Genomic DNA, 24,456 nt, shown 5'->3' on the forward strand with positions numbered 1-24,456 from the left:
TCAGCAAACATTTACCAATAACAAACTACAACGCAGATTTTGGAGTCTTCTCTCCTATAGTGGTTGATGTCTATCAAGCCTCGACAGCTGGGGGAAGGGGGTGTTCGAACTCTGGACTTTTCGGTTTAAAAGTCATGAGACCTACCAGCCCGATCACGCCGACACTCAACCAACAATCGATAGGTGAGTTAATTTAATACAGAAGCTCTTTTCTTATACACGCGTCGTCGTGTTTCGTAACTGTGAAGAAAATGATTGAACATTCAAGGTAACACGGCGATTAAAGTCACGCATATGTCCAAGGTAGGGAAACTTAGGCAGAGTTGGGTGTGAATGGCGTAGAGATCTGAGAAGTCGGATTCAAAGCGGAGTATTTTTCACTGTGGAAGACCTTTTGAGGATAGGGGGTTTCAATCTATATTGTGATGGTGGCTGTTTTAGACTGTTTATATTTTTTTATTTAGAGTACAAGTAAACTGGAATATTGAAATTATATTTTTAATGAAACAGCTTTAATGTTCTTTAATTGAAAAAAAAAGGATTATAAGAAATTGTATATATTTTAAAATTACACTAATATCGTATTCGTCAGATTTCTAAAGAATGTTCTGTGTTTTTTTAAAAGTGAATTATGAAAATTATATTATCTCCTAAAGAAACAATTGTACAGATGTGGTCGTAACAAAAAAAATTAAAAACTCGAATTGTTTCATTCACGGGATCCAGATACTTTCGAGACACGGACATTCCGGTTCAGGGGCAGAACTCCGATTAGCCAGGTTTGTCTCCATGCAGTAAACTCCAGGCTCACGAGCAGAACTCTGATTAGCCAGGTTTGCCTCCGTGTAGTAAACTCCGGGCTCAGTAGCAGAACTCAGATTAGCAAGGCTCGCCTCCATGCAGTAAACTCCGATTAACTGGCTTAGAAGAGGTCGGTTTGATCACTGCATTTTTGGCCGCTCCCTCCCGGGGTAAACGACTCGACCAACCACTTCAGCTACAGAAGACACCCCCAAGATGAGGACGGTGTTCAAAGTCCTCGTGGGTGTCGTCGTGTTTATCCTTACCGTCCAGCTGTTGATGAGGTGGGATGTCGTCACACAAAAACAGAAACTGGTGCCACAACCCGACCATGTAGAGAGGAAAACTTTGGTGAAGTTGGAGAAGGCGAGTAAGAAACCTGCTGGCGACGGGAGGACTGAAGAGAGGGTTGAAACCGGCGGATCAGTGTCGGGTAGGGTAAACTTGTGATATAGCTAACCGCAGAGGCGTAATAAGGCGAGGGCGGGTAGGGCTGACGCTCCTAGTCTGGACATTAGAGGCGCGCCAAAAGGGGTAGAAAAATAAATAAAAAGGCTATTTCTGAGATGCATTATATTATTATACAAAGTCAACGTTAAGAAAATATACTACTACTTGGCTTAATAGAATGATTTAACTGTTTCTACATCAACTACGTGACACTGAATAAATACTGTTAAATCACATTTACTGTTAAAAAGCGGGGGGTGGGGGTGGGGGAGTAAATTAATAATTCTCCCCAAGCGCCGGAATGGATTGATGCGTCTCTTGCTAACCGGACAGCGTCTGGTTGGGTAGTGGTTGTTGACGTGGAACTGTTTTAATGTTTTAGACTATATCTATTAGGATATAGTTTTGTAGTAGGGGGGTGTTTGCTGTTTATATTTAGTTTAAACTATTTGCAAAACGGGGTTAAGCGATTGCTTTAGTAGAGTATAAACCCCGTGTGGCATTTGTTAGACCCCCATCCCCACCCCTATTGTGGCAACATTGATAAAGTTTAAATTTATCTCAATATTGTTACTATTTTCCCTAGAATGTTGGATTTTAAGCTTCGTAAACGTAAATATAGTTAGCAACGAAAACTAAGTGTAATTAAAACATAAGATGTAAGACAAACCCATTCGAAGAAGTCCTCTGGAATAAATTAATTTTAGCTGGTAGCCTTTGAAACTTAATTTTTTTTAGAAAATAAAAATTATTGAAATAGAAAGACGAAATTGCGTAACAAAATCCGCATTCATTTTGAAAAATAGTACCCTTGAGATTAATGTTGCTGAACACTTCAGTATTACATTCCACATAAAGCCTGTTAATTCTCTTCATGTATTGAGCTTGATTTAAAAGCAGACACCGGGTTGGTCGTCCATAAATGACGTCACATTTGTAGGTGAGGGTAGATCGGACTTAAGTGATGGTGTGTGGCGAGAGTTGGGGTGGGGTTTTTAGAAAGGGCAACCTCCCACTTGCGTTTTAGAGAGCTTAAGATTGCTTCAAAAGTCTCGAGTTCGGATCAAAGGACGGATGAGTCCCTTAGCTTGTGACAACAAGCCATCTACTAGAGAAAACGTACAGATTGTTCTTGCCTTGACATAGTCTATGGAGGCTAATCCATGGAGAAAAGTAGGCTGAGTCGATGGGCCATATGGCGATAATATGTTGACATGTAATATTTTAGTATGGTGGAGGAAATCTCCGATATTAATTAAAAACAAAGAGGAAGAAGATGTAACTGAATTGTTACAGTTATTCGGCATTTTGTATTTAACTTCCCTAAAACCAATTACAGCAAAAATGTATTAATACCAAATTTTGTTTTTCAAATTTGGAAATGGCGTTGTAAAACTGAGAATTGCCGTCATTTTATTGAGGGTTGGGGGGGGGGGGGGGGGGTTCTGACATTTTTTCACGTTTCGCATCAATGGGAAATGGGTGTTAAAATTTGTCACAAAAAGGGATAACAAGTCTCGACGTCACTAAAATTTAAATGTTCAAACTTTAAGTCGTTACACGATGAATTGTTTATCAGATATTTATGTACAGATGATAAAACTAGCAATGATGTGGATGACAAAGAAGATGAGGACGAGGCAGAGATGAGACGACTGGAGAGCTCGCCTTATATTTACAACGAAAAACGAGAGAGGTTAAAGTAAGATTTTTTTCTATTTCCTTGGTTCATCTGTGTTTGTTGCATTGATCCTTAACTCTTTTGTGATTGTTGTGTTTATTGGGTGTCAGTGTATTTATTAAAAGTCAGTATGTTTATTAAATTTCATTGTGTTTAAAAATGTCCGTGTGTTTATTCAATGTGAATGTGTTTATAAAATTTCAATATGTTTACTCAATGTCCGTGTGTTTGTTGAGTTTATTTTTGCACAGTAAATTGCTTACTCGTTCTTTAGTTTTCTCCAATTCAACATACTTGGGGGTTAGAGTTCCGCTTTTGAAAAATCACAAGTTTTTCTTGTGATGACCTATACTTATGTAACAACGATGACTTGTGACAAATCGCATTCATGTTGTTCAAAACACATTTATAGTTGATTCAAAGTACGCTGAATATGAAGTAGAATTATTTTATGATTTCGTTGTAAGTAATTGTACAATCAGCACTTTGTTCAAGTTGTGATGTGGATAAACAATAAATTAACATTAGGGAGATAAGCAATCAGGTCGTAAATTCCAGATGGACGCAGCATCAAATGCAAGATAGATACATGATTAAATGCAAGATAGATACATGATTAAATGCAACATAGATACATGACAAAAATGTCCACATAGATAAATCATTAAATCACACCCACTGTAATGTTTGTGTTCAATATAGCTATTTACTTTATAATTATAAGAGGTTGTTATCGATTAACACTATACAATTAGTTTAGATGATCTCGATATATATATGATTGAAAACTTTTCTATCTCGTTACTTTTGTTTATGCGCCTGTCTCCTTCCTTGACCAACTATGGTGATGTTTAAGTCTGAGTGGTTCCGTCTACGCATGATTTAATGTTGGCCATATTTTATATCTTGAAGAATGTCACGGCCAATGGTGGACAGGTCAATCAAGTACGTCACCTACTTGAACCTGCCAGGAAAGGAACACAAGAAGCAGACGTGAGTCGATATAGATTTAATCATAACTCAAACATGGGTAGGGGTTGGACAACCTTGACTGTATCTTACCGTAATTTATTTTGCTTTTTCAGGTCTACTTAGTGTACTGATCATGTATGTCGTAGTGTACTGACCACGTATGTAGTAGTGTACTGACCTCTAATGCTATGTTGTACTAATTACCTATGTTGTGGTGTACTGTTGTGTACTGACCATATATGCTATGTTGTACTGACCACTTATGTCTGGTACACTGACCACTATATTGTCATCTACTGACCACCTATGTTGTTATCTACTGACCACTACTTTGTTATCTACTGACCACTATGATGTCATCTACTGACCACTATGATTTCATCTACTGACCACTTATGTTGTCATCTACTGACCACTACTTTGTTATCTACTGACCACTATGATGTCATCTACTGACCACTATGATGTCATCTACTGACCACTATGTTGTCATCTACTGACCACTATGATGTCATCTACTGACCACTATGATGTCATCTACTGACCACTATGTTGTCATCTACTGACCACTATGTTGTCATCTACTGACCACTATGTTGTCATCTACTGACCACTATGTTGTCATCTACTGACCACTATGATGTCATCTACTGACCACTATGTTGTCATCTACTGACCACTATGTTGTCATCTACTGACCACTATGTTGTCATCTACTGACCACTATGATGTCATCTACTGACCACTATGTTGTCATCTACTGACCACTATGTTGTCATCTACTGACCACTGTGTTGTCATCTACTGACCACTATGTTGTCATCTACTGACCACTATGTTGTCATCTACTGACCACTATGTTGTCCTCTACTGACCACTCTGTTGTCATCTAATGACCACTACTTTGTTATCTACTGACCACTATGATGTCATCTACTGACCACTATGATGTCATCTACTGACCACTATGTTGTCATCTACTGACCACTATGATGTCATCTACTGACCACTATGTTGTCATCTACTGACCACTATGTTGTCATCTACTGACCACTACTTTGTTATCTACTGACCACTATGATGTCATCTACTGACCACTATGATGTCATCTACTGACCACTATATTGTCATCTACTGACCACTATGATGTCATCTACTGACCACTACATTGTTATCTACTGACCACTATGATGTCATCTACTGACCACTATGATGTCATCTACTCATCACTACATTGTTATCTACTGACCACTATGATGTCATCTACTGACCACTATGTTGTCATCTACTGACCACTACTTTGCTATCTACTGACCACTATGATGTCATCTACTGACCACTATGATGTCATCTACTGACCACTACATTGTTATCTACTGACCACTATGATGTCATCTACTGACCACTATGATGTCATCTACTGACCACTATGTTGTCATCTACTGACCACTATGTTGTCATCTACTGACCACTACTTTGTTATCTACTGACCACTATGTTGTCATCTACTGACCACTACTTTGTTATCTACTGACCACTATGATGTCATCTACTGACCTCTATGATGTCATCTACTGACCACTACATTGTTATCTACTGACCACTATGTTGTCATCTACTGACCACTATGATGTCATCTACTCATCACTACATTGTTATCTACTGACCACTATGATGTCATCTACTGACCACTATGTTGTCATCTACTGACCACTACTTTGTTATCTACTGACCACTATGATGTCATCTACTGACCACTATGTTGTCATCTACTGACCACTGTGTTGTCATCTACTGACCACTATGTTGTCATCTACTGACCACTATGATGTCATCTACTGACCACTATGATGTCATCTACTGACCACTATGATGTCATCTACTGACCTCTATGATGTCATCTACTGACCACTACATTGTTATCTACTGACCACTATGTTGTCATCTACTGACCACTATGATGTCATCTACTCATCACTACATTGTTATCTACTGACCACTATGATGTCATCTACTGACCACTATGTTGTCATCTACTGACCACTACTTTGTTATCTACTGACCACTATGATGTCATCTACTGACCACTATGATGTCATCTACTGACCACTACATTGTTATCTACTGACCACTATGATGTCATCTACTGACCACTATGATGTCATCTACTCATCACTACATTGTTATCTACTGACCACTATGTTGTCATCTACTGACCACTATGTTGTCATCTACTGACCACTATGCTGTCATCTACTGACCACTATGTTGTCATCTACTGACGATTGTGTTGTCATTTACCGACCACTATGTTGTCATCTACTGACCACTGTGTTGTCATCTACTGACCACTGTGTTGTCATCTACTGACCACTATGTTGCCGTCTACTGACCACTGTGTTGACATCTACTGACCACGTATGTTGTGGTATACTGACCACTATGTTGTCATATACTGACCACTACTTTGTCATCTACTGACCACTATGTTGTCATCTACTGACCAATATATTGTCATCTACTGACCACTATTTTGTCATCTACTGACCACTATGTTGTCATCTACTAACCACTGTGTTGTCTTCTACTGACCAATATATTGTCATCTACTGACCACTATATTGTCATCTAATGACCACTATGTTGTCATCTACTGACCACTATGATGTCATCTACTGACCACTATACTGTCATCTACTGACCACTATATTGTCATCTACTGACCACTATGTTGTCATCTACTGACCACTATATTGTCATCTACTGACCACTATATTGTCATCTACTGACCACTATGTTGTCATCTACTGACCACTATATTGTCATCTACTGACCACTATGTTGTCATCTACTGACCACTATATTGTCATCTACTGACCACTATATTGTCATCTACTGACCACTATGTTGTCATCTACTGACCACTATGTTGTCATCTACTGACCACTGTGTTGTCATCTACTGACCACAGTGTTGTCATCTACTGACCACTATGTTGTCATCTACTGACCACTATGTTGTCCTCTACTGACCACTATGTTGTCATCTAATGACCACTACTTTGTTATCTACTGACCACTATGATGTCATCTACTGACCACTATGATGTCATCTACTGACCACTATGTTGTCATCTACTGACCACTATGATCTCATCTACTGACCACTATGTTGTCATCTACTGACCACTATGTTGTCATCTACTGACCACTACTTTGTTATCTACTGACCACTATGATGTCATCTACTGACCACTATGATGTCATCTACTGACCACTATATTGTCATCTACTGACCACTATGATGTCATCTACTGACCACTATGTTGTCATCTACTGACCACTATGTTGTCATCTACTGACCACTACTTTGTTATCTACTGACCACTATGATGTCATCTACTGACCACTATGATGTCATCTACTGACCACTATATTGTCATCTACTGACCACTATGATGTCATCTACTGACCACTATGATGTCATCTACTCATCACTACATTGTTATCTACTGACCACTATGATGTCATCTACTGACCACTATGTTGTCATCTACTGACCACTACTTTGTTATCTACTGACCACTATGATGTCATCTACTGACCACTATGATGTCATCTACTGACCACTACATTGTTATCTACTGACCACTATGATGTCATCTACTGACCACTATGTCATCTACTCATCACTACATTGTTATCTACTGACCACTATGTTGTCATCTACTGACCACTATGTTGTCATCTACTGACCACTATGCTGTCATCTACTGACCACTATGTTGTCATCTACTGACGATTGTGTTGTCATTTACCGACCACTATGTTGTCATCTACTGACCACTGTGTTGTCATCTACTGACCACTGTGTTGTCATCTACTGACCACTATGTTGCCGTCTACTGACCACTGTGTTGACATCTACTGACCACGTATGTTGTGGTATACTGACCACTATGTTGTCATATACTGACCACTACTTTGTCATCTACTGACCACTATGTTGTCATCTACTGACCAATATATTGTCATCTACTGACCACTATTTTGTCATCTACTGACCACTATGTTGTCATCTACTAACCACTGTGTTGTCATCTACTGACCAATATATTGTCATCTACTGACCACTATATTGTCATCTAATGACCACTATGTTGTCATCTACTGACCACTATGATGTCATCTACTGACCACTATATTGTCATCTACTGACCACTATATTGTCATCTAATGACCACTATGTTGTCATCTACTGACCACTATATTGTCATCTACTGACCACTATATTGTCATCTACTGACCACTATGTTGTCATCTACTGACCACTATATTGTCATCTACTGACCACTATGTTATCATCTACTGACCACTATATTGTCATCTACTGACCACTATATTGTCATCTACTGACCACTATATTGTCATCTACTGACCACTATGTTGTCATCTACTGACCACTATGTTGTCATCTACTGACCACTGTGTTGTCATCTACTGACCACTGTGTTGTCATCTACTGACCACTATGTTGTCATCTACTGACCACTATGTTGTCATCTACTGACCACTGTGTTGTCCTCTACTGACCACTATATTGTCATCTACTGACCACTATATTGTCCTCTACTGACCACTGTGTTGTCATCTACTAACCACTGTGTTGTCATCTACTAACCACTGTGTTGTCATCTACTAACCACTGTGTTGTCATCTACTGACCACTATGTTGTCATCTACTGACCACTATGTTGTCATCTACTGACCACTATGATGTCATCTACTGACCACTACATTGTTATCTACTGACCACTATGATGTCATCTACTGACCACTATGATGTCATCTACTCATCACTACATTGTTATCTACTGACCACTATGTTGTCATCTACTGACCACTATGTTGTCATCTACCGACCACTATGTTGTCATCTACTGACCACTGTGTTGTCATCTACTGACCACTATGTTGTCATCTACTGACCACTATGATGTCATCTACCGACCACTATGTTGTCATCTACTGACCACTATGTTGTCATCTACCGACCACTATGTTGTCATCTACTGACCACTATGTTGTCATCTACTGACCACTATGTTGTCATCTACTGACCACTATGTTGTCATCTACTGACCACTGTGTTGTCATCTACTGACCACTATGTTGCCGTCTACTGACCACTGTGTTGACATCTACTGACCACGTATGTTGTGGTATACTGACCACTATGTTGTCATATACTGACCACTACTTTGTCATCTACTGACCACTATGTTGTCATCTACTGACCAATATATTGTCATCTACTGACCACTATTTTGTCATCTACTGACCACTATGTTGTCATCTACTAACCACTGTGTTGTCATCTACTGACCAATATATTGTCATCTACTGACCACTATATTGTCATCTAATGACCACTATGTTGTCATCTACTGACCACTATGATGTCATCTACTGACCACTATATTGTCATCTACTGACCACTATATTGTCATCTACTGACCACTATGTTGTCATCTACTGACCACTATATTGTCATCTACTGACCACTATATTGTCATCTACTGACCACTATGTTGTCATCTACTGACCACTATATTGTCATCTACTGACCACTATGTTGTCATCTACTGACCACTATATTGTCATCTACTGACCACTATATTGTCATCTACTGACCACTATATTGTCATCTACTGACCACTATGTTGTCATCTACTGACCACTATGTTGTCATCTACTGACCACTGTGTTGTCATCTACTGACCACTGTGTTGTCATCTACTGACCACTATGTTGTCATCTACTGACCACTATGTTGTCATCTACTGACCACTGTGTTGTCCTCTACTGACCACTATATTGTCATCTACTGACCACTATATTGTCCTCTACTAACCACTGTGTTGTCATCTACTGACCACTATGTTGTCATCTACTGACCACTATGTTGTCATCTACTAACCACTATGTTGTCATCTACTAACCACTGTGTTGTCATCAACTGACCACTGTGTTGTCCTCTACTGACCACTATGTTGTCATCTACTTACCACTGTGTTGCCATCTACTGACCACTATGTTGTCATCTACTGACCACTATGTTGTCATCTACTGACCACTACTTTGTCATCTACTGACCACTATGTTGTCATCTACTGACCACTATGTTGTCATCTACTGACCACTACTTTGTCATCTACTGACCACTATCTTGTCATCTACTGACCACTATGTTGTCATATACTGACCACATATGACATCTTCCATCCCCCAGATTCAATGACTGCCAATACAGCCTGTGCAACTATACGACCAACCTCACATTAGCTGATGCAGTACTGACCTACGGTTCCTTTGTCAGGACGTATGATTTTCCTACTTTTGATCGACCTCCTGGACAAAGGTAGTAGCAGTAGAACAGCATTTCTCTCTATATATCGCTGAACTTACTGATCACATCGCCTAAAAAATGTTGCGGACAGAGAGAGACAGAGAAAGAGAGAAATTCGCATATGGGCTTTTATATATTAGGATGTATACACTCTTCTCTCTTATCCGATAGTTTACCCTACGTTGTTTAAAAACAATTGTAGCATTCAACAGGGTGATTATAATCCCCTCTCCTAAGCTTTGTTACTGTTTCTCTTTTACCATTTAAATAGGTGGATATTCTTCAACTTTGACCCGGCGATAAAAAACTATAACCTGGACAGGGAAGAGGTCAAGTCTGTGTTTAACTGGACCTTGACCTACCAGCTGAGCGCAGATATCCCGGTCGTCTATGGACTCTTGGGGAAATACGAGCCACCGTTCAAGGACATAGGTACGTGTAGGTGTATATTTGACAATCAGACAGGTATAAGCCCATATTTGATGACTAGATAGGTGTAGGTCAGTATTTCAGTAGCGTAGCGAGGGGGTGCAAATGGAAATCTCGAGGTGGGGGGTGCAAATCGAAAGTTTGTCCCCGGGCGCCGGGAAGGGTCGCTACGCCTCTGCAGTATTTGATACCTGAGTACGTGTAGGCCTATATTTGACAATAAGACAGGAAGAAGCCCTTATTTGGCGACTATACAGGTGTGTTCAAATCCATATTTGACTAAAAAAGTAAATTCAAGAATTCAGTTAATTAAGCGCGTGTTGGTTCATGGAACAAAGAGTTAAAATCTCTGTAAGTATAAATAAATAAACAAATTCCGTATATTAAAGCAGTTTATATTCTTATTCTTTTTAAACTTTGAGAAATTATGTATTATAAAAGCATTTTTTTTTAAATTGTGCAACGTATATTGAAGTTAAATATAACCCACTAAACGCTTTGTATCTAGATCGAATCTACGACGGTAAATCAAAGAACGTCGCCTGGTTTGTCAGCCATTGTAACACCTGGGGGCTCAGGGAGGTCTACGTCCGCAGGATGAGTTCCGTCCTGCCCGTGGACATCTTCGGCGATTGCGGGAACTTGACCTGTGGGGCGGGGTACCGGTTCAATGACTCGGCTCTGTGTTTGCCGATGTTGTCTAGAGAATACAAGTACGTCCTTTGTTATGTTAACTCGTCGTATTACTTCCTATTTTCTCTCTCCACTTTCTAACTTCTGTTTTCTGTGTCGTTTTTCAAAAGTTTTTTTTCTTGTCCTCCTATCACTCATTTTCTCATTGTTCTGTTTCGATTCCTGTTATGCGTCTCCAGTTTCTAAGTCGTGAACTGTTTCCTATTCTTTCTTTGTGTCATGCTACTATGTTGTATGCCCTGCCCACCTGTCTCTGTTGTAAGACTTTGCCCAGGTGAATCCAGTTCCTCATGACCTTCCTCCTTAAGTACTGTTCTGCGTCTTACTTTGACTTCATGCTCTTTGTATCCTCTAGTGATTAGACCATGTTTCTAAAATAGAAATGTCGACTTTACTGTGCTACTGATAGACCTATACATGCTAGCAAAATGCGCTATGTCTAGATATTGTATCCATTTGACTGCCCTATGTCTAGTTGTTTTATCCATTGACTGTCTTTTACAAGGTTTTATCTGGCATTCGAGAACTCTTTCTGCAAGGACTACGTCACCGAGAAATTTTTCAAACTCTTCAAAGACGTTGACATCATACCTGTGGTTAGAGGTGACTTTAACTACAAGAAATACCTGCCCTCTGGGATCTTTGTCGACGCCGCTGATTTTTCTGTAAGTTTTACAAGTGGCGTCATCTTCTTTTAAAAAAACGTTTTAATAACAAGCTTTAATGTAATAATGCACTAAGTGGAAAATAAATGATTTTCTTTTAAATATATTACAATAAATACTTTTTTAATTACTATAATTAAAAGAGCGGGTCAATAGAATATCTATTAGATACTTTTACTGATATTTAGGAAGAGACCCACGCTTTTATTTATAGTAATTTAAATAGAAGTGCATTATTATATATTTAAAGAAAATCATTTATTTTCTCTTTTTTTTTAAATACATTTTTTACAGAAAAACGTGGTATTAAAACGTTTTTAAAGCATTTTTTTCAGTACTTTAATTTTTTTAATACACTAGAGCTGCATGACTAAAAACTATTTGGCACCAAATGAACATGATAACTCGCGTATAATTGTGTGCAAAGAGTAGCACAAGAGGACCTGTAACGAGAGATAGACAGACTCTCGACAGACAGTCAGCTGGCAGAGAAAGCAAATTTAAATAAAAACTTGTAAAAATCATTGCTACCCATCTTATTTTCATCATCTTATTTTAAAAGTATCGCTAAAGTTGTTGCCTGATTTTTATTTTCCAGTCACCAGAAGAACTGGCCAGGTACTTGTTGGAGCTTGGGGCCGACAAGAAAAGATACACAGAAATGTTGCGGAGAAAGAATAGGTTCGTGTGGCAGATTTGTTTTAGTTGTGTTGTATATATATATATATATATATATATATATATATATATATATATATATATATATATATATATATATATATATATATATATAATTTATTTATTTATTTTAAAATAAATTTTTAATAGTTTTTTACTTTCTCGTATACAGAGTGTATAGAAACTATTGTAATGAGCCAGATGAAAATTTGCTTTTCAATCCTGTCCCAACTCTCTTTCTCTATCTCTTTCTCTCTCTCTCTCTCTCTCTCTCTCTCTCTATTTCTCTCTGTGTGGTCATGTGTCTGTGTGTGGGGATTGGTAGGTGGGGATGGATGTTTGTCTGTGTGTTATATTGTGTGTGTGTGTGTTATAAAATTTTATACTTGTTTATATTTTCGTCCGCCTACTTTCAAGATAGTAAAGAAAAAGTTAATAAATAAATAAACATTCTTGAAAGTGCCCTCTCCCTTAATGTTATATAAAATGTTCGAGAAAGGTTAGGGGAGATCACTCCTGCTTTATTTTAATTATCGGCAATCAAAATTATTTTCTTAGCGTGCAGACGATAATCTAGTCTGCATTTCTCGCCCTATCCAGGTGGCGCTATGTTCCGGAAGCCAGGTTGTTATGTAAGGTGTGTGAGAAGCTGCACACTGACCAGAGGACAGGGCATATTGAGAGTATAAAAGACAAGTTTAATGGATCACCTTCGGATTGTCACGAGCCTACAGATTTGGAGCATTCAACTGAGTCCAGTTCATATTTGGCCATCTTATAATCTCAACTCAGATCATCTACGGCCACTATTTTTGTTCAGTCCATTTTAATCTGGTCCATTTTTCTTTCATTTCATTTTTATCTTATCAATATTCAGCCAGTCCATTGTTGTATAGTCCGTCTTCTAAAGGTCTAATTTGTGTATTATATTAAATCATCCACACCAAGAACATGGCTAATCCATTTTTTGTATGCTCCATCTTGTCCAGACCATCTTTGCTCGTCTTTTTCATTTAATCCATCCCTTATCTAGTTCCTGTATGTCCAACCAATGTTCGTCTAATTCGTCTTTATCAAAAGTATCCTTCAATCATTACATCCCATAGATCTGTAACTATCGAATGTATCCAGCTTATAGATATACTAGCCGTACGTTCTCGTTACTCGTGAATTATAGGCCTCTATATTTTAATGTTATATTTGTTTGAGAAAAATATTTTATAAAATAGTTGTTGGTCAAAACGCAATTTGCTTTACTACACGTTGAACGATATTAGTGACAAAGCAAAGAAATAACTAAATAGCTAAAAATCTTCTGTAGTTCATAAGACTATGTTTAATTACAATCCTTCGGTGTCTTGTTTCACCGCCGCTCCAAAGCTTGCGATCTAACTCAGGGCTACATTGGAACACAGAACATTGAAACTACAACTGAGAGTAAAAGCAATACTTTTGCATGTCCGTTTGTAAAATCATCCTTGTTTTATTGCATTTTTTTATTTTTATTTGCTATGTGTATTATTAGGATTATTTATTATTTAATTTAAAAAATATATTGAATTTTCGATCGATGTTTAATTAGCCTGGCTTGCATCAGTTTTTTGATAGTATTATTGTGATAGTTTGACATTTGTGTGTATATTTATTTTTGTTTTGCGTACTAAATAAATTTGATACCAAGCAAAGTATATATCCACTGATGACCAGAATAGATGCAGTAGAACAGGTGTTAGGGTTCGCCTTTTAGTGAAGTCATGCTCTATAGGTTGGTATCAGTGAAATTGGTGAAATTTTACTCAAGAAGAGCAAGTTTTTCGTTTTCATTTTCTTTTTAGTGCTTTAAGAAAATATATAAAATTTTCAACTCTTCAATTCTTGACTCACATGCCTAACTTCAGAGAAATGAAATTGGTCGGTTAAAAGTGCCCGAAATTTCGCTCTACCGTTTCGATTTATAAAGGAGTCGTCGCGGTCGAGTCGGTAAAGGTTATGGTTGCTAAACCCGGGGGTTTGAACTCGCAAATTTTCGGATTAGACTCATGAGACCTACCAGCCCAATAACGCCGACCACAAACCAACAATCGATTGCTGAGTTTATTTAATTACTGTGAATAAACAATTGAACATTGACGATGACTCGGCGATTATATTCACAATTTATGTCCAATGTAGAGCAACTTGGCCACGTTACTGTAGGGTAGGTGTGGATCCTAGGCGTGTAAGATCTGCTGAGCATAGGGGTCCCAACTTTATTGTGATAGTCATCTTTTCTCGTTTGTGCTAAAGATACATGGGACAGATGAAGTAGAGTTCATTGTTTTCAACAACCTCATAATACAAGAGGATAGTGTGGTCAGCACTATGCCCAGCCGCCTTCACTTTCCCTAACGTGAGTTAGGTACCCATCAGAGCTGGGTCGACTCAGGGACTTTCTATTTATTTGAACCCGTGATTCGAACTCGAGACTTTCGGGTTAGCAGTCTAGCTCTCTACCGTTATATTGTGATGTCGGCAGTTTATTTTAGAATGTTTATTTATTTATTTGCAGAACAAACAATATCAATGTCGAATTCTAATATTTTAATTTAAAAAAAAACACGTGCTTAGACCAAGAACTGCAGTGAATTTAGCGCTCTGCGCAGTTTTATATTTCTATTAGTTTATTGAGATCCACTTTTCTTGTAGTATCTGTATGAGAATGTGGTCTTTAGGGTATCTCTATGAGAATGCGAGAACCCCTGACTCGAGTTGAGCAGAAGACTACACGTATCACGTGACTTATGTTTCCGTCCCTCGTGTCTTAAAGAAACCTTACGCCTACTGGGAGAACATCACAACAATCTATGCTGCGTTGATTACGGAGGATGTTGTAAAATATCAGACTACTTCTTACGAAACAATTGTCAAGATGTATTTATAAAAGAGAAGTGATTTCAAATTCGGATTTTAACTCTCGAAACAAATCAATAGTTGTTTTCATCAAAATAAAAAAAAGGAATAACACAAACTGTTTATGTACTCACGAAACAATAATTGTACTATAGTCATTCAAACTGGAATATTGAAGTTACATTTTCAAATGAAGCAACTGTGTATCATTTATATTTGATTTTTTAAAAAAGGATTTTAATAAATTGCATTTGTTAAAATTACACTGACACTTTGTTCATCGAATTACTTATAACTAAAGTGCTGTTTTGAGTTTATATAGAAATGGAAAATTAAAATTCGAATTTCAACAAACGAAACAATAGTGCTGATTATGTAAATAAAGGAATATTAAAAATTCGAATTGTTATTTCCTACAAGAGAATCCACTCGATCAAACGCTACACACGACATTAACAGAGATGAAGACAGTATTCAAATTCCTCGTCGTGGCCGTCGTGTTCATCCTTACCGTCCAGCTGTTGATGCGGTGGGATGTCGTCACACAAAAACAGAAACTGGTGCCACAACCCGACCACGTAGAGAGGAAAACTTTGGTGAAGTTGGAGGAGGTGAGCAAGATACCTGCTGGCGACGGCAGGGCTGAAGAGAGAGTAGAAAGCGTCGGACCATTGCCTGGTAGGGTAAAGTTATGACATACAGTGGCGTAGCCAGGATCGTCTCAATCTCAATCAAGGGGGGGGGTCCAATTTTTACCCGGGGACAAACTTTCGATTTGCACCCCCTCATACTTTTTATATATATACCGAGGGGTCTATGGGGGGGTTATGACCCCCCCTAACCCCCCTCCCTGCCTACGCCACTGATGACATAGCTGTGGTAAGAGCTGACCGGGTAGGAATGGTAGATGCGGGACGCTATCTATACTTTGGAATATCCAATACAGTGGCGTAGGCAGGGGGGTTAGGGGGGGGTCGTAACCCCCCCATAAACCCTTCGGTATATATATAAAGTATGAGGGGGGTGCAAATCGAAAGTTTGTCCCCGGGTAAAAATTTGAACCCCCCCCCCCCCCCCCATGAGACGATCCTGGCTACGTCACTGATCCAATAGGTTATAGTTTTGTAGTATTTTAAAGTTTGTGCATAATGAGGTGGTCGTTTTAGAAGTGCATCATACTTATCTGGCAAGTTTTAGACACCCATCTCAACCCCTACTGTCAAACATTGATAAAATTGATATCACAATATTTCAAATCTTTTCCCTAAAATGTTGGATTTTCGGCTTCGAAAACGTAAGTGTAATTAGCAACAAAAACTAAAATGTAATGAAAAGATAAGACTTAATACACATCCCTTCGAAGAGGGCCTTGGGAATGAACTCATTTTTATTTGGATGTATTTGAAATAATAAGTGTTTGAGAATCAAAAAGGTTTCAAACGAAACGAAGGAATTGCATAACAAAATCAGAATTCAATGGTAAAATAGTGCCCTTGAGATTAATATAGCTGTACACATCCATACTGTATTCAACATCCACCGTGTTGATTCTCTACACGTTCGATTTAGATGCAAGCCAGAGTTTTGGTACATAAATGACCTCACACTAGTAGGTAAGGCGAGCTTGTATTTAAGTGATGAAATGTGCAGAGTGTTAGGGGGGGGGGGGAAGGAGGGGTTTCATAAGACTCAACACCTAACTAACATTACAGAGAGTTCACATTTGCTTATTCCAAAAGTCTCGGGTTCGGATCACAGGACAGGTGACTGCAACCCAACTAGGAGAAAAACTTTGCAGATTGTTCTTGCCTTGACAAAGGCTATGAAAGCAAATCCAGAATGAAAAGCAGGTTGAAGTGGATTCTATGGGCCATATACAGTGCATAACACATTGACAAGTAATGTTTTGTTATGTTGGTGAAAATCCCCTCCAATATTAATTAAGAACGAAAAAGAGGAAGATATAACTGAATTGTTGCAGCTATTTCATATTTTGTATTTAACTTCCTTAAAAACAATTGTAGCAAAAATATATTAATACCAATTTTGTTTTAAAATGTTCAAATTAGAATAGTTGTAAAACTGAAAATTGCCGTCATTTTATTGGTGGCTGGAAAGGGGGGGGGGGGGGGGTATGACATTTTGTCACGTTGAGTGTCGATGAAGAAATAGGAGTTAAAATTCGTCACAAAAAGCGATTACATGTGTCGACAGCACCAAATATAAATGTTCAAAATTTAATTAAATTAAACATCCATATATTTAAATATCTGATATTTATGAACAGTTGATAAAATTAGCGATGATGTGAATGACAAAGAAGATGAGGACGAGGCAGAGATTAGACGACTGGAGAGCTCGCCTTATATTTACAACGAAAAACGAGAGAGGTTAAAGTAAGCTTTTTTTCCATTTCCTTGGTTCGTCTGTGTTTGTTGTTTTAAATACAGCTATCTTAATCGTAATCATATGCACTGATATCGATTAACACTACATACGTATTTGTTTACAGTGTTTCTTCCAGACTTTTTCTACGGGGGGAGGGACACTTGATACATTCGGTGGGGGGGGAGCGGTCAACACTTTCCGGGGGGTGGGGCGGACACTTGTAAATCTATAATATATAAAATCTATGTCGTTCGGGGGGGGGGGACGGAACACTTTCTTCGTGGAGGCGTCCATAAATTTAAAATGTGTATGAAGAGTTATTTTTGTTCAGGTACCTGTCTACGTGTCAATGACCGTCTATACTAGTCTATAGTGATGTCATTGTCTGAGTAGTTCCATCAAGTTCCGTATTTTGTCTACGCATGATAATAGAAAATGTTTTGTATCTTGAAGAATGTCCAAGCCGGTGGTGGCCAGGTCTATCAAGTATATCACCCACCTGTTGCAGTCAGAGACAGAACATAAAATTCAGCGGTGAGTTTCTTTCGACTCTATCATGGTGTTGTATACTGTTGTGTACTGACCACTTCTTATGTTGTGCTGACCACGTATGTTGTGTACCGACCACATGTTGTTGTGTACTGACAACATGCTGATGTGTACTGACCACATATGTTGTGGTGTATGTTATGATGTACTAACCACGTATGTTGTGTACTGAACACATGTTGTGGTGTACTGACTAAGCATGTTGTGGTGTACTGACCATATGTTGTGGTGTAGTGACCACGTATGTTGTGGTGTACTGACCATATGTTGTGGTGTACTGACCATATGTTGTGGTGTACTGACCGCATGCTGTGGTGTACTGACCACATGTTGTGGTGTAGTGACCACGTATGTTGTGGTGTACTGACGTCATGCTGTTGTACACCGACCACATCTTGTGGTGAACTGACCACGTATGAGATCAATTTTTCCATCTTCCAGATTCGATGACTGCCGGTACAGCATGTGCAGCTACACGAAGAACGCGACATTAGCTGACGCTGTATTAATCAGCGGTCCCTATGTCAGAACGTACGACCTTCCTACTTCCCATAGACCTCCAGGACAAAGGTACTTGCAGTAGAACTTTTGTTGGTCTAGAATCTGCAATTTTTGCGTACGTCATAAATGGATGACCCTTAACGCAAACGCAAACGCAAACAAAAAATCAAACGCAAACTCAACACAAACGCAATCACAAAAGCAAACATGAACGCAAATACAAACACAAACGCAAACGCAAACAAAAATTCAAACGCAAACTCAACGCAAACGCAAATGCAAACATAAAAGCAAACGTGAAAGCAAATACAAACACAAACTCAAACACAAACAAAAAATCAAACGCAAACTCAACACAAACGCAAACACAAAAGCAAACATGAACGCAAATACAAACACAAACGCAAACACAAACAAAAACACAAAAACGCAAAAACGCAAAAACTAAACGCAAACATAACCCAAACGCAAACACAAAAGCAAACGCCAACACAAGCACAAACATAACTTCGAAAATGTTCAATATTGAGTTTTTAAAATCATCAATTTAAATTTGAGTACAAAAATTAATATCTTTTTAAAATATTACACAATGGCGATCAATCGAATTTTTTTACCATACGCATGTCTTCCACAATCAATAGAGGCACAGAGTCTCTCATCTTTATGTATTAGATAATTATCGTTCAACAATAAATACAAGCACTATTATACTATGATGGCTACAACCTGAAATAGTAGAAAATTTTATAAAGACAAAAAAATATTACTTTGTTAAATTGAGATTGAATAGATAAAAATAGTGAAAATCCATACAACTGCTGAATACACAATCTGCAGATGAATTCGACTTCATTAGCTATTGTTAAGATCACTAGCAGTAATTACACACAGAACGTGTTTGTGGTGTTTCAGTGTGAATCATGTCGTCGTAGCAAAGTCCCACTGGACCTTGTTTTTCCGATATAACATCCCCGATCTCACCCAACAACGTACAAACTCTTCTCTCTTGTCCTGTGGAACACCATACCTTTTTTAAAGAAACGAGCCGGCCCGCGGCATAACATACGCCGCTATTTAGTTGTTGTTTTTTCTACTTTTCAGTTATTCATAATTTGTGAATTCCACAGTACCAACGCTGCCACTGAAAATATTTCTTTAAAACACTATAAGTAGCTCGTTAAGGACCATAACCCCCCCCCCCCGTTCCTTCCCCCCCTCTCCCCCCCCCCCCCCCTACGTTTAAAATCGTTGGCTCTGCTTGTAAACATTTAGAGTGAACACAGCTCACTAAAACCATGTAGGGGTGGGGAGGTAGGGAGCGCGTTTACAGCTTGTTTTCTAGGCGCGTTTGCAGCTTGTTTTCTAGCGGCTCCCAGAAGAGAATTATATATATAGATGTGTAGCGGTGTATCAGAATGTCTATAATCCCCTCTCTTGCGCGTGGTAGTAATCTTTCTCTCTTGACCGTATGAGCAGGTGGGTATTCTTCAACGTTGACCCAGCGATAAAGAACTATAACCTGGACAGGGAGGGGGTCAAGGCTGTGTTTAACTGGACTTTGACCTACCAGCTGAGTGCAGATATCCCGATCGTCTATGGGCTCTTGGAGAAATACCAGCCACCGTTCAAAGACTTGGGTATGTGTACGTCTATACTAGAAAGACAGGTGTATTCAAATCCAAATTTGACGAGGAGGTAGATTTGAAATTCCAGTTAATTAAGCCCGTGTTGGACCCTTCACCACAGATATAGTTAAAAATGTCGTTAAAGATAAATATTTATTAGAGAAAAATTAATAAACAAAGGTCGTAGATTAAATAGTTTTATTAAGCAATGAGAAATCGCGTGAAATGAAACGCAAAAAAAAAAGAAATAATTGAACGTTTATTAAAACAAAAGATATCCCGTTAAAAAACTAAATAATTTAGATCGAATCTACGATGGCAAGTCTAAAAACGTCGCCTGGTTTGTCAGCCATTGTAACACCTGGGGGCTCAGGGAGGTCTACGTCCGCAGGATGAGTTCCGTCCTGCCCGTGGACATCTTCGGCGATTGCGGGAACTTGACCTGTGGGGCGGGGCGTCGTTACGACGATTCGTCTGTGTGTCTGCCAATGCTGTCGAAAGAATACAAGTACGTTCTGATTTATGTGTCTTTCTATGTCCTGCTCTCTGTGCCCTCGTCTTTCTATGTCCTGCTCTCTGTGCCCTCGTCTTTTTACGTCCTGCTCTCTGTGCCCTCATCTTTTTACATCCTGCTCTTTGTGTTACGATTTCTGTTTTATTTTCTGTATCGTTTTTAGTGACTTTCTTTGTTGTGGTTTTTAGTCGTGTTTCCAACTCATTTTCTCATTTTTCTGTTTCGAATTCCTGCGTATCCTGTTTCTAACTCCTTAACTTTGTGCCCTATTATTTCCTATTTATGTGTCATGCTACTATTTTCTGTTCTCTACGCTTGCATGACTCTGGGGTAAGACTTCTCCCTGTTGAATGCTGTTTTTCATGAAATTATTCCCTGTAGTCACATTCTGCGTCGCACTTCGACTTCTTGCTCTTTGTATCCTTTGACTAAGTCATGTTTCCAAATGATAAATGTCTAATTTACTGCCCTATTGACAAACCTATACAGGATATTTAACTACCCTATGTTAGCTGTTAATTTGACTGGCTTTTACAAGGTTTTATCTGGCTTTCGAGAACTCTTTCTGCAAGGAATACGTCACCGAGAAATTTTTCAAACTCTTCGGAGACGTTGATACCATACCTGTGGTTAGAGGCGGCTTTGACTACAAGAAATACCTGCCCTCTGGGATCTTTGTCGACGCCGCTGATTTTTCAGTGAGTTCTATATGGGGTCATCTTCTATTCAAACCACCCCTTATGGGACGCCATAGTTTAGTGGTAGAGGGCTATACTGCTAGCTCGAAAGTTTCGAATTCGAATCCGGGTTCAAGTCCGCAAAAACGTCCCTCAGGTTGACTCATGTTAAGTAAAGTAAAGGTGGCTGGGCATAATGCTGACTACCCAACCTCTTCATATGCCGAGGTCACAGAAACAGTTGAACTCTACTTCACTTGCACATTGGTTGGTCAGATTCGAAAAAAAGAAATTTACTTATCAAACCACAATTACTATTATTCGTATTTTTATCATCTTATTTTAAAAGTATCGTTATAGTTGTTGCCTGTTTTTTTTATTTTTCAGTCACCAGAAGAACTGGCCAGGTACTTGTTGGAGCTTGGGTCCGACAAGAAAAGATACACAGAAATGTTGCGGAGAAAGAATAGGTTCGTGAGACCTACTACTAGTTTTTCAAAGTTTTATCTGTTCCGTGTGCAAAACCCATTGTGGCCGTTTTTCAATCCCTGCATACTTGCATAGGGTTAACTGTTCCACTTTTTCAATACATTTTTATTAACTTTTTTAGTTTAATTTTAAATATTAGTATAATTATATGTATCGATTGTCACAATTAATTTTATTAGCGAGCTGATGATAATCTAGTCTACACCTCCCCTCCTGTCCAGGTGGCGCTATGCTTCTGCGGGCAGGTTGATGTGTAAGGTGTGCGAGAAGCTGCACACAGACCAGACGACTGGGCATATTGAGAGTATAAAAGACAAGTTTAATGGATCACCTTCTGAATGTCACAAGGCTACAGATTTGTAGCATCCTACAACCGAGTCCAGTTCATATCTGTCTTTGCCATTTTTGTCTAGTCCGGCTCAACCCAGACCATCTTTAACCTCACCATTCTTCTTCAGTCCATCATAGTCTAGTCCATCTTAGTCTAGTCCATCTTAGTCTAGTCCATGTTAGTCTAGTCCAACTTAGTCTAGTCCATCTTATTCTAGTCCATCTCAGCCTAGTCCATCTTAGTCTAGTCCATCTTAGCCTGGTCCATCTTAACCTAGTCCATCTTAGTCTAGTCCATCTTAGTCTATTCCATCTTAGTCTAGTCCATCTTAGTCTAGTCCATCTTAGTCTAGTCCATCTTAGTCTGATCCATCTTAGTAGAGTCCATCTGACTAAGATTCTTAGTCTAGTCCATCTTAGTCTAGTCCATCTTATTCTAGTCCATCATAGTCTAGTCCATCTTCGTCTAGTCCATCTTAGTCTAGTCCATCTTAGTCTAGTCCATCTTAGTCTAGTTCATCTTAGTCTAGTCCATCTTACTCTAGTCCATCTTAGTCTAGTCCTTCTTAGTCTAATCCATCATAGTCTAGTCCATCATAGTCTAGTCCATCTTAGTCTAGTCCATGTTAGTCTAGTCCATCTTAGTCTAGTCCATCTTCGTCTATTCCATCTTAGTCTAGTCCATCTTAGTCTAGTCCATCTTCGTCTATTCCATCTTAGTCTAGTACATCAATTTTCAGATCAATCTACGTCCAGTCTATTTAAATATAGTCCATGTTCTCAATACCTGATGGGTATGGTTTATTAAATCCACACGTATTGAGATTATAAACATGATGTCTATCAAACCTATTTTCGTCTCGTCCGTCTTTGTCACTTTATCATATTCATCCTCAATTCATTACATCCCATAGATCTGTAAAAATCGTGTTTTTACAGCCTATACCTACAGCATTTTAGTTCTAATGTATCTGTTATATTTCCTATTGTCATCTTTCATGCCTGTTGTGGTACTTTAGCTGTTCTTTAAGCTCCTTGAGAAACTCTGTGCTCGTAGAAAATAAGTACTTTCGATCTGCTGTTGAGAGTAAATGAAATATGTTTTATATGATGTGTTTTTAATTAGCTAAGATATTGAATTTTCAATCGTTGATTGATTTATATTTTTTTTATTTTTAGTTTTATAGTAATAAGATGATTTTTTTTCGGGTAGGTTTTTTTTTGTAGTACTGATGCAGTTTACTAACAAGAGAACAAAATGATGTCCACTCAGTGTTTCTTCCAGACTTTTTTTCTGGGGTGGGGGGGGGGGGGGGGGTGAGGGGACGCTTGAAATTTTCGGGGGGGGGGGGGGGGGGGGTTGAATAAAATTTCAAGAAGGGGTGTGCTTGACATTTTTGGAGGGAGTGGGCTAAAATTTCCAGGGGTGGGGGCGCTTGAAATTTTCGGGGCAGGGGGGTGGCGGGGACGGATTGGTAAAAGTATGTATTTAATATGTATATTATATTTCGTTGGGGGGGAGGGAGACGTTTTTTGAAGAGATGCCTGGAAGAAACTCTGTGTCTACTGTTAGATACGGTAAGAACAGGTGTGTTAAGGTGTCGTCTGCAAGCAAAAGCCGCGCACAAATGGTGGGATTGTCATCAGCCATCTCTGACTTTAACGAAAGAATGGAAAATTCTTTTCTCATGTAAACAAGTGAATTGCCGATGCC

The 24,456-nt window shown here is 38.8% G+C and overlaps 2 protein-coding genes across 3 annotated transcripts; both read left to right on the top strand.

The window, feature by feature from the left end:
* The first annotated feature begins 343 nt into the window (after window positions 1-343).
* Window positions 344-14,084, top strand: LOC131927283 (3-galactosyl-N-acetylglucosaminide 4-alpha-L-fucosyltransferase FUT3-like). 2 transcript variants are annotated; one of them, XM_059283046.1, is made up of 10 exons: window positions 344-428; window positions 626-1,234; window positions 2,845-2,953; window positions 3,845-3,925; window positions 10,196-10,324; window positions 10,584-10,744; window positions 11,250-11,454; window positions 11,940-12,099; window positions 12,698-12,780; window positions 13,378-14,084. In XM_059283046.1, the coding sequence occupies exons 2-10, from the start codon at window positions 1,018-1,020 to the stop codon at window positions 13,556-13,558; spliced, it is 1,326 nt and encodes a 441-aa protein (XP_059139029.1). In that variant the 5' UTR covers window positions 344-428; window positions 626-1,017; the 3' UTR covers window positions 13,559-14,084. The 2 variants fall into 2 exon arrangements, with proteins under 2 accessions (XP_059139029.1, XP_059139030.1); XM_059283047.1 differs by lacking the exon at window positions 344-428 and having other exon boundaries at window positions 596-1,234.
* A 1,553-nt stretch (window positions 14,085-15,637) lies between these two features.
* LOC131927286 (3-galactosyl-N-acetylglucosaminide 4-alpha-L-fucosyltransferase FUT3) lies at window positions 15,638-22,999 on the top strand. The gene is made up of 9 exons (XM_059283051.1): window positions 15,638-16,344; window positions 17,954-18,062; window positions 18,508-18,588; window positions 19,045-19,173; window positions 20,584-20,744; window positions 21,036-21,240; window positions 21,785-21,944; window positions 22,311-22,393; window positions 22,634-22,999. The coding sequence occupies exons 1-9, from the start codon at window positions 16,128-16,130 to the stop codon at window positions 22,773-22,775; spliced, it is 1,287 nt and encodes a 428-aa protein (XP_059139034.1). The 5' UTR covers window positions 15,638-16,127; the 3' UTR covers window positions 22,776-22,999.
* The last annotated feature ends 1,457 nt before the right edge of the window (window positions 23,000-24,456 follow it).

Source organism: Physella acuta, unplaced genomic scaffold (genome assembly GCF_028476545.2).
Source record: "Physella acuta isolate Inbredline_101_S28 unplaced genomic scaffold, ASM2847654v3 ptg001394l, whole genome shotgun sequence".
NCBI classification, from domain to species: domain Eukaryota; kingdom Metazoa; phylum Mollusca; class Gastropoda; family Physidae; genus Physella; species Physella acuta.

Coding starts and splice junctions, on each gene's coding strand:
- LOC131927283 (XM_059283046.1), top strand. CDS start 1,018: ATGAGGACGGTGTTCAAAGTCCTCGTGGGTGTCGTCGTGTTTATCCTT. Junction 10,745..11,249: donor GCCACCGTTCAAGGACATAG/GTACGTGTAGGT, acceptor CTTTGTATCTAG/ATCGAATCTACGACGGTAAA. Junction 12,781..13,377: donor ATGTTGCGGAGAAAGAATAG/GTTCGTGTGGCA, acceptor CGCCCTATCCAG/GTGGCGCTATGTTCCGGAAG.
- LOC131927286 (XM_059283051.1), top strand. CDS start 16,128: ATGAAGACAGTATTCAAATTCCTCGTCGTGGCCGTCGTGTTCATCCTT. Junction 21,241..21,784: donor ATGCTGTCGAAAGAATACAA/GTACGTTCTGAT, acceptor GGCTTTTACAAG/GTTTTATCTGGCTTTCGAGA. Junction 22,394..22,633: donor ATGTTGCGGAGAAAGAATAG/GTTCGTGAGACC, acceptor CCTCCTGTCCAG/GTGGCGCTATGCTTCTGCGG.